The 9,386-nt window shown below is 71.8% G+C and overlaps 1 protein-coding gene across 1 annotated transcript in view; it reads right to left on the bottom strand.

Moving 5' to 3' along the window:
* Positions 1 to 5,952, bottom strand: part of CHLNCDRAFT_135773 (hypothetical protein) — a gene marked incomplete at both ends in the record, with an annotated part of 7,106 nt that extends 1,154 nt beyond the window's left edge. The window contains 18 exons of the mRNA XM_005846284.1: positions 211 to 407; positions 525 to 599; positions 755 to 1,359; positions 1,490 to 1,628; positions 1,789 to 1,896; positions 2,025 to 2,174; positions 2,278 to 2,415; positions 2,557 to 2,701; positions 2,837 to 2,884; positions 3,148 to 3,220; positions 3,361 to 3,413; positions 3,593 to 3,718; positions 3,954 to 4,087; positions 4,183 to 4,229; positions 4,350 to 4,463; positions 4,590 to 4,779; positions 4,971 to 5,353; positions 5,504 to 5,952. Coding sequence (XP_005846346.1) covers positions 211 to 407; positions 525 to 599; positions 755 to 1,359; positions 1,490 to 1,628; positions 1,789 to 1,896; positions 2,025 to 2,174; positions 2,278 to 2,415; positions 2,557 to 2,701; positions 2,837 to 2,884; positions 3,148 to 3,220; positions 3,361 to 3,413; positions 3,593 to 3,718; positions 3,954 to 4,087; positions 4,183 to 4,229; positions 4,350 to 4,463; positions 4,590 to 4,779; positions 4,971 to 5,353; positions 5,504 to 5,952 — 3,174 coding nt within the window. The remainder of the gene's footprint in view (positions 1 to 210; positions 408 to 524; positions 600 to 754; positions 1,360 to 1,489; positions 1,629 to 1,788; positions 1,897 to 2,024; positions 2,175 to 2,277; positions 2,416 to 2,556; positions 2,702 to 2,836; positions 2,885 to 3,147; positions 3,221 to 3,360; positions 3,414 to 3,592; positions 3,719 to 3,953; positions 4,088 to 4,182; positions 4,230 to 4,349; positions 4,464 to 4,589; positions 4,780 to 4,970; positions 5,354 to 5,503) is intronic.
* Between the last annotated feature and the right edge of the window lie 3,434 nt (positions 5,953 to 9,386).

Raw genomic sequence — 9,386 nt, 5'->3', positions numbered from 1 at the left:
GGAGGGTGGGGGGGCGTAGGGGGGAACACGGGAACCCAGCTGGGCAAGAGCCATGTGCGGCTGGGCACGGAGAGAGGTGGTGGGCCGGGAGGCGGGGCTGAGAGTCGGCCAAGGACTGCCCGGCACCCTGCCGCCGCCCAGCCAGCAGGATGGCGGGCCCCCTGGGCCACGACCTTGCCCTGCCACGACCTTGCCCCGCCGCTCACCGACCAGGCTGACCACGGTGGCGGCGAGGAAGTAGGACAGCGGGCGCACGCCCCGCTCCTGCTCCCGCCACCACACCACGCGCGCGGAGAAGCCGAAGAGCGGCAGGCTGGTGGCGCCGCTCAGCAGGCCCAGCGCCAGGAATGCCAGCGCCGCGTTGCCCCGAACCTTGGTCTCGTTGCCGCCAGGGCCCTGCATGATGCCTGCAGGGGACAGGGAGGTAGGGGCAGAACCGGGGGAAGGAGGAGAGGCGTGAGAGAGGCGCCCTGATGAGGTGGTGGTGAGCAGCAGGATGGGCAGGCGAGGCCGGCCAGCCTCACCGCACACGGCGGCCGCCAGGATGAGCAGCAGCAGCTCCAGCATCTTTCCCGTCCAGTTCCGCACCCACTTGATGCCTGCGCACACACATGCACACGCATGCCGGCGGCATGGGTTGCTGCACGCCGCTGTGAAGCACTTGACGGGAGACAGCCCTACCAAACTGCACTTGCTGCCCAGAGCGGTTGCTGGGCTGCCACACACACACACACGCGCCCACCCAGCCACCCACCTGAGCGGAACAGCAGGATGCGAAACTGGGCGGCCGCCCCCGGCGTGGTGCGCAGCTCGGTGCCTGCGGACAGGCCCAGCCAGGCCAGCGGCCCGCGGCGCGCGGCTGCCTGCTGCTGCACCTCCACCTGCACCGGCGGCTCCTGCTGCTGCTGCGATGCATGCATGCTGCTGTCGGCCGAGGGAACGGAGCTGCTCGTCAGCGGCATCTTGAGTGCATCCTGCCGCTGGTAGGTGGGCGCCTGGGGCGGCACGGCGGCGGCGCCAGCCAGCAGGGTGCCAGAGCCGTGTTGGTCCCGGCTGAAAGGCGACCGCGGCTGCCCGGGCAGATAGATGTGCCTCACGGGGCTCTCTGTGGGTGACACCAGCCCGACGCCGGCTTGCACGCTGCGCGCATCGCCCTCGCTGCTGCTGCTGCTGCTGCTGGCATCGCCCAGGCTGCTGCCCACGTCCTGCCAGCCCGCTGGCCCCGCCTCCACGCCATGCTGCTGCCGGTGGTGTGCCGCCGCCAGGTCGTTGAGCGTCGTCGCGCCCTGCCGCACGCCGGGCGGCAGCGCATCGGCGGCCAGCTCAGACAGGGCTCCCGCCAGAGTGTACTGCTCGATGCTGCGGAGCAGGCGCAAAGAAACACAGCAGAGGCGAGGCGAGGGCTGGTGCATCACAACTCCATCCAGACATGGCAACTCGCTCCATACCCCTAAGCTGAAGCGTAAGCCTCGGCTCGCCCCCCCCACACCTGTACACGCGGTACATTGTGTCGGCGCGCCGCTGGCGGGCAGGGATGCTGCCGCTGGCGCCCGCAGCAGCTGGTGGGGCGGCTGCAGAGCGGCCGCCGCTCAGCACAAACTGCACAAAGGCCTGCTTGGTGAGCAGGCCTGCGGGCAGGACACGAGGGCAGGCCCCAGGGAGGCACTGGTGAGGGCAGCGGTTGAGCACAAGCCTGTGCAGTGGTGGGAGACGGCTGGGCACGCCTGGCTGGTGGGCACTGCAGCATGGCCGGCAGCAGCCTCCATGCCCCACCCCCGCCCCACCCACCGCTGCGCGGCACCGCCAGGTCTCGCATCAGCGCCGCCACGCTGCGCTGGGTGGGCTGCAGGCCCAGCCCCTCCAGCAGCTTCAGCAGGCCGCGGGAGTCCAGGGAGCCTGCAGGGAGGCGGGCCAGGTGCGTCAAGCGCAGGCAGGGAGGATGATATGCCAATGGAGAGGGGCCCCTCGCTGCGCTGCTGTTGCAGCCGAGCTGCCCCCAGAGGCCGCCCACCCGCCCCACCCACCATCCCCATCCCCATCCTGCGCATCAAACAGATCCTCCAGCTCCTGCAGCTGCTCTGGGTCCACCCCCCGCTGCTGCTGCTGCTGCTGCTGCTGCTGCTGCTGCTGCTGCTGCTGCTGCTGCTGCTCTGCCGCCTTGTCCTGCCCCTCATCTGCAGGCCCAGCCAGGCATTGCCAGCACAGCAGGCGCGTTATGGTGGACGGGAGCACGGTCCTCAGAGCACACCGCAGCTCATAGCATGCGGCCACCCTCACCCTTGGATGCCAGCTTGGCGTGCAGCTGGACCCAGTCCAGGCCGTGGGAGAGCCAGAGGTCAAAGAGATCGGCGGGCTGGAAAGCGGCGGCGCCATGCTGGCGTGGTACCGCCCCGCAGATCACATCCATCAGGAAGTCTGCGGTACGGTGACAGGTGGCAGGCGGCAGGGGAGTTGGCCCCAGGGAGGCGTGCACGCTGCCGTCCCCCTTGTGCCTTCCAGCTGCGCGCTGCGTGGCTGGGCTGCTGTCCCCACCGGTGCTGGCCCTGTCGGCCCCACCTGCGGGGTTTTCGTTGGGCGGCAGCTGGAAGCCGATGCTGTCGAAGTAGGGCAGCGCCAGGCGGGAGGGCCCCAGGAACACGAGGCGCCCGCCCTTGCCCAGCAGCATCACGTCGTCAAACATACGGAAGATAGAGAAGCGGGGCTGCACAAGGGGAGGCTGGGGCCGGAAGGTGGCAGTGCGGCAGGATGCCTTGGACAGGCGCACTGGGGGTGCACGCTGGTCAGGCAAACCGGCAGGATCGAGGGGCGAGGGCGGCGCCGGCCTTGCCTGGTGCACCACGCACACGACGTTCATGCCCAGGCGGGTCATGCGCGTCAGGGCGCCCTGCAGATGGGGAGGAAAGCGTGAGGCAGGCGCGGGCGCCAGGAGGGCCACTCTGGAGCGCCCCCAGCCTGGCTGGCACGGCAGCGGCGCCCCAGCAGGCCGTGCCAGCGCTCACAAGAATGTCGGCGGCAGCCGTGGAATCCAGGCCACTTGTGGGCTGCGTGGGCCAGGCGTGGGGCGGCGGTCCAGGGGAGGCAGGAGGTGATGAGCGGCAGGCATGCCCACCCCCCCTCCCCTGCCCACAGCTGCCCTGGCCTCCTCACCTCATCCATGAATAGGATGCTGGGCTTTGCCACCAGCTCCACTCCGATGTTCACCCGCTTCCTCTGCCCCCCGCTGCACCAGGCCCGGCCATGGGGAGTGAGAGGGGCGGCGAGGGGCACGCCAGCCAAGGGCTCCGCGCCCAGCAGGCAGCGGCTCGGACGGGGGCTGGGCACCAGCAGCAGCGCAGGCCTGGCTGCCCCACCCCCACCCACCTGATGCCCCTGCGCTCCACCGACCCCACCACCTGGTGCTGCACGTGGCGCAGCTGCAGCCAGCCAGGGAGGGGGCGGCAGGAGCAGCAGCGCCAGCAGTCAACCTACGGGAGTCGACCCACCCTACTCTACCCCCACCAGCCAGGGTCAGCCCGACGGCGCCTCCTCTGGCTGTCAGGGTGGAAGGCCCTCACCCAACAAAACCCGCCCAGCCCCCCAGCAACACACACACCTGCAGCAGGTCCACCGCGTCGTCCACCAGCCCCGCCTTCTCCTCCGCCCGCTTGGCGGCGCTGAGGCGCAGGCGGGCCGAGTAGGCCATGTTCTCACGTACCGTCAGGTCCTCGTGCACGACATCCTGCCGCGCGCGTGTGTGTGTGTGTGTGTATGCATGGAACGGGGGTGGGTGCGCGCGGCTGTGAGAGCAAGGCGAGGTGCGGCGGGTAGGAACAGGTGGGCTGTCTATGCCCAGGGGCACTAAGCAGCCGGTTGCAGCCACCGGTTGTGAGCCAAGCACGCGCTCCACAGCGCCTGCCTTTGACTGCGCTAGACATACACACAGCATGCGCACACCCCCCACCCCCCCAGCTCACATCCTGGGGCACAAAGCCGGTGATGGAGGTGAGCGCCGACAGCTGCACCTGCCGCCCGTTGACCAGCACGCGCCCGCTCTGCCGCCCCGAGGCGCCCGCCGCCCCCCTCAGCACGCTGAGGAAGGTCGTCTTCCCTGCGGGCCGCCAAGGTGGGGGTGAGCGCGTGGTGCCGGCAGCCTGCCTGCCGAAGAACAGCTATTGAGCCTGCCAGGGAGGCGGCGAGGCCTACCTGCGCCCGAGGGTCCCAGGATGGCCGCCAGCCGGCTGTGCTCAAACCTGCACACCGGGAGGGGCCGCGCGTGGCAGCCCGCATGAGCCTGCATGCGGCCTGACCTGGTGCCCCTGCTGGCCCGTGCTGTCCCCTGCTGCCCCTGCTGCCCGCCCTGCCTCCCCCACCTGCCGGTGACCCCAGACAGGATGGACCGGCCGTCGTTCAGCGTCAGCCCCACATCCTCAAACTGCAGCGTCAGGCGCGGCCGCACGCCCTTGAAGGCCCGGAACGGCTGCGCCCTGCACAGGGGTAGGCGCCGGGGTGGGACAGCGCAGCTGCGTGCGCCGCCCACGAGGCGGCGATGGCAGGCCGTCCCGCCTGGCGCATCTGGCGGCGCCGCCCGACACGTTGTGCCCGGCGCGAACCTGTTGCTGGCGCTGCCGGGCCCCAGCAGCGGCTGCAGGATGCCCAACAGCCGGTCCTGCACCTCCTGCTGCCTGCTCAGCTCGCGCTGGTCGTGGCGGATGACCGCCAGCACCAGGCCGTAGCACAGCCACATGGCGGCCAGCAGCGTGGCCAGCATGACAAAGCCGGTGTAGGAGAGGTCGGCGGAGGCTGCAGGGGCGGGCATGGGTGGGGGGCTGCGGCTGGTGAGCGCGCGAGTGTGGGTGGATCAGCAGGCATGGCAAAGAGATGTGTGAGGAGCAGGTGGCCTGGCGGCCCCATCCTCCCCCAGCCTGCAGGAGGCCGGCCAGGTGCGGCACCGGGCACGGCCCCCCGCGTGCTGCGCTGCCCGCCCCGCCCACCTGAGCCTTCGGGGCAGCTGGCCAGCACCGGGCATGGCTGGGGCTGCAGCGACCCCTCGGGGCAGAAGTACTTGGCTGGGCAGGCCAGAACTGTGGCTGGCTGGGGGCAGTACGAGCCCTTGGGGCACAGGCTGGCTGGGTTGGTGGCATTGGCGGGGCACGAGTTGCCCTGCAGCGGGTCGCCGTACAGGAAGACGCGCTGGGAGACGGTGGCGGGCTGGATGGCGACCTGCATGTCTGGGGCTGCCGCCATGAGCAGGCTCATGTTGCAGGTGACGGGCTGGATGGTGGAGGCGCCGCAGAAGAAGCCGGCCGGGCAGGGGTGGCTGGTGGCGGGGGTGGGGCAGTAGAAGCCGGCGGGGCAGCTGAGGGCCTCCACCGCCCTGAAGGCAAGCGAGCGAGGGTCGGTCGGGCGGTGCTGGAAGGCAACAAGGGTAGCTGCGCTGATGGTTGATGCTGTGGCAGGCGTATGAGCAGCAGGCGTATGAGCAGCTGGAATAAGCAGCAGGCGCCACAGCTGGGCAGGCACTCACATCTGTATGGATGGGTCCAGCACCGGCGGCAGCACAGAGCCGCGGGGGCACAGCATGCCGTACATGCATGCAGCGCACACGAAGCCGCCGCTGCCGCCAGCTGGGATCCCGGTCGCTTCGTCATCCTCCTGGAGGCTGACCCGGGCCTCGGGTTCGCCAGCCACGGCTGCGTCCCCCACCGCCGGTGGGTTGAGCAGCAGGCGCCGCGACTGCCGCGCCGCTGCCGCCGCCTGCGCTGTCCACGGCTGAGAGCAGACAAAGCCGCTGTCGCAGGCGCCAAAGGGGGCATCCCTGAAAGGGTTGCAGGGGCAGGCCTCTGGCACCGTGCGGCTCCTGGTGATGTCGGCAGGGCACGGCAGTGGTGGCGCCACCGCCGCAGCTGCGCCCACGGTTGCCAGGAGCAGCCACAGCGCAATGTGCGCCCTGCGCACAGTTGGCTGCCTAGACATAGCCAAGGCCGTCGATGGGCCTCCACAGCCGAGAGCGCGCCTTCCTAGGCAACCCCAAGGCGGGGCTGCGCTCGTCAGAGAATGCGCGGCACCGTTCCTTAGTGCGCCTCTCTTGACTTGAATCGCTGAAAGGGGGAGCTTGCATCTAGGGAAGAGAGTGGAGCTTCCAAGGCTGACCTGGCGTGACCACGCATAAAAGCCCGCAGGAGGGCTTCCTGTCCCACCCTTTCTGCACATTCTGGATCTGGACTCTGCATTTGCAGGAGTCCTGGCGATCGCCGCGCCGCCGCCACGCCTTTCACTCCCCAAACTCTGCGTTCCAGGCACCCCGAGCCTTCTCCTGGTAATCAGGGGGCAGCACAGTATGCGATCATACGTCAGCGATGCATCTCAACGCCATTCGCCGCCACCCGCCACCCGCTACCGCCCCGCTCCGCTCGCAGTTTGTTGTGGAGCCAGCTTGATGGCGGCACGCAGCCAGGCGCCATGATCCAGCACCACAAGCACCTCAGCCTGGACCTGCTGCTGCCGGATGGCTTCGCCTCTTCCGCGCCTGGCGCAGAGCCTGCTGTGGAGGCCCGCAGCGACAGCTTCTCCACCGGCGGCCGCTCCCGTCCCGTGGCGCGGCGGGCATGCAGCACCGAGTGCGTGCCTGCCCGCTGCTGCCACACCCCTGCTTGCTGCTGCCACGACGGCGCCCTTTCCGCATGCTGCAAGCGCTTTCGCGCTGCCTCCGCCTTTGCTGCAGCGTGCTGGATGAGCTGGAGAGAGGGCAGCGGCAGTTGGTGGTGGATGGGCGCGCGGCGCTGGTGCGGCTCACGCCCACCGGCATCGAGTGGACCAGCGCCCAGCACCGTGCGGCCGGCCAGGCGGCGGCGACCCACTTCAGTGAGCACCTGGGTGCAGGGGCCTGGTGCCACCTGGGCCTGGTGCCACCTGCCTGCATCATCCTGGGCACGGTGCGCTGCCATCCCACAGCCAGCCATCAACCCACGTGCTGCCTCCCGCGCTGCGGCCGCCATGCCCCCCCTCCCGCAGTCCCCTTCAGCGAGATGCTTTCGGCGCGGAAGGCGGTGCCCGGCGCCGCCTGCTGCCCGCTGCCCTGCCTGCGCGTGCGGCTGCACCGCCTGGAGATCGCCACCTTCCGCCGCTCGCCGGCGCGGCGCTGCGAGTGGGCGCCGCGCAGGGTGGTTGTGGAGGCGGCGGATGAGGAGAGCGTGGAGGACTTGGCGGCCGCCATCGGTGCCGGCATCCAGGCGGCGTCAGCTGGCAGGCCTAGGTGTGCGTGGGGATGCAGCATGGGGGGGGCGGTGCTGATGTGTTGCTTGCCACCCTGCCCCCCGGCAGCATGCCTCGCCGCCGCATCCGCTCAGCCCCTGCTGCGCGCCACATCGGTGCCGCATGCAGGAGCCTGCTGGTGCTGCTGAACCCCAGGTCGGGGTACCGCCAGGCGCGCCGCCTGTACCGCCGCACGGTGGCCCCCGCCTTTGCGGCGGCGGGCATCAAAGCCTGCGTGCGGGAGACGCGGGGCACGGGGCATGCGCGGGACATTGTGGCGCGGCTCGACGCGCAGCAGGTGGCGGGCATCGACGGTGAGCGGCCTGGGGGGCAGCGCAGCGCATGGGGAGGCGGCTGGATGGCGGGGGAGACGAGGAGGCGCCTCCGCCCCTGTCGACAACTGGCCCGGCCAGGGCTGCCCACAGCTCACCGCCCACTCCCTGCGCTCGCCCTCCCTCCCTGCGCTCGCACCCCCCCGCAGGCATCGTGTGTGTGGGCGGCGACGGCGTGTTCCACGAGGCGGTGAACGGCATGCTGGAGGCGCGCGGGGCGGCGGCGGCGGCGGGCGCCCACGCGCTGGCGGCGGCGCTGGCCGCGCTGCGCCTGGCCCACATCCCCGCCGGCAGCACCGACGCCGTGGCCTGCACGCTGCACGGCACGCGCGGCGCTTTTGCCGCTGCCGTGCACGTGTGCCTGGGGGACAGCCTGCCGCTGGATGTGCTGCGCGTGGACACGGCGGCGGGCGCCACCTTTGCCTGCTGCATCGCGGGTGCGCCGCCGCCCCGCCGCCGCCGCTGCTGGCCGGGGCCTGTGCAGCGGCCAGCCCCTCCGCTGCGCTGCGCCCCAACCACGGTGCAGCCTCCGCCCCTCCACCGCCTCTCCACCGCCTGCCTGCTCACTGCTGCCTGCCTGCCTGCCTGCCTGCCTGCCCTGCCCTGCCCTGCCCTGCCCCGCCTGCCCCGCCCGCGCAGCCTATGGCTTCCTGGCCGATGTGACGTCGGCGGCGGAGCGGTACCGCTGGCTGGGACCGCTGCGGTACGACCTGCTGGGAGCCGTCAAGCTGCTGGCCAGGTGCGGGCTTGCCGGCCCTGCGCTGCCGCTGAACGGAAGCAGGATGGCGCTGCTGTTGGTGCCCCTGGGAGTCATTGGCTAGCCCCGGTGTCGTGGAGATGTGTGGCGCGCCCTGCCAGACGCGCCGCCACCGCCGCCGCCGCCTCACCCCGCCCGACACGACATGCATATCCACTCGCCTGCTTGGCGTGCCGCGCCTGCAGCCGCGCCTACCCGGCCCGCATCCGATACCTGGAGGGGGAGGTGGGGCGGGCGCTGAGCCGCCAGCAGCACGCCGCCGCCTGCACCGCCGGCTGCGCCCTCTGCCGCACCGCCTCCTTCATGCACAGCCAGCGCGGCCAGGCGGCGGCAGCGGCAGGCGGCTCCCCACACGCCCCGCCCGGCCTTGCGGCGGCGCCGGCAGCCAGCAGCACCAGCCTGAGCGGCACAGTGCCGAGCGAGCCGCAGTCGCCGGGCCGGCCGGCCGTGGCGGCGGCGGCGGCGGCGGCGGCTGCAGCGGAGATTGTGGGCAGCCCCCGGCCGCCGCCGCCGGCACCCCTCCACTTCCTGCAGCACGCTGCGGGCGCTGCGGAGCGGCACGGCGGCGAGGGGGAGGCGTGGCGGGAGGTGGAGGGCAGCTTCTGCTCCATCATGCTCGTCGTCATGCCCTGCCGCTCCGACAAGACGCGCAGCGGCATGGCGCGGCATGCCCACCTGGCAGACGGCCGCCTCAAGCTGGTCCTGGTCAGCAAGTGCTCGCCCCTGCAGGTGAGCGGCGGGCGCAGCGCGGGGCCTGCCGGGCGGCGCGGGGGTCAACGGTCGGGCATGCCGCGTACGCGCCAGCGCCTGCTCCCGCCCGCCCCCATCTCCCCAGGCCGCCGGCAGCGCTGCACGCCTCCCACCCCCCTCACCTCCCTCCCTCCCTGCCCCGCGCTCCCGCTCCCGCAGTACCTGCGCTTCCTGCTGGCCATGAGCCGGCATGGCTGCGCCCCCGGCCAGCTGCCGTACGTGCAAGTGCTGGACGCGGCGGCGGTGGAGGTGGAGCCGGCGGGCGGCGGGCCGGCCAGCTGCTGGAACCTGGATGGCGAGATTGTGGGTGGCGGCGA

Source organism: Chlorella variabilis (assembly GCF_000147415.1).
Source record: "Chlorella variabilis unplaced genomic scaffold CHLNCscaffold_14, whole genome shotgun sequence".
Classification (NCBI taxonomy): Eukaryota; Viridiplantae; Chlorophyta; class Trebouxiophyceae; order Chlorellales; family Chlorellaceae; genus Chlorella; species Chlorella variabilis.
The sequence above is the reverse complement of the archived record's forward strand: the minus strand, read 5'-3'. Positions and strand labels throughout refer to the sequence as shown.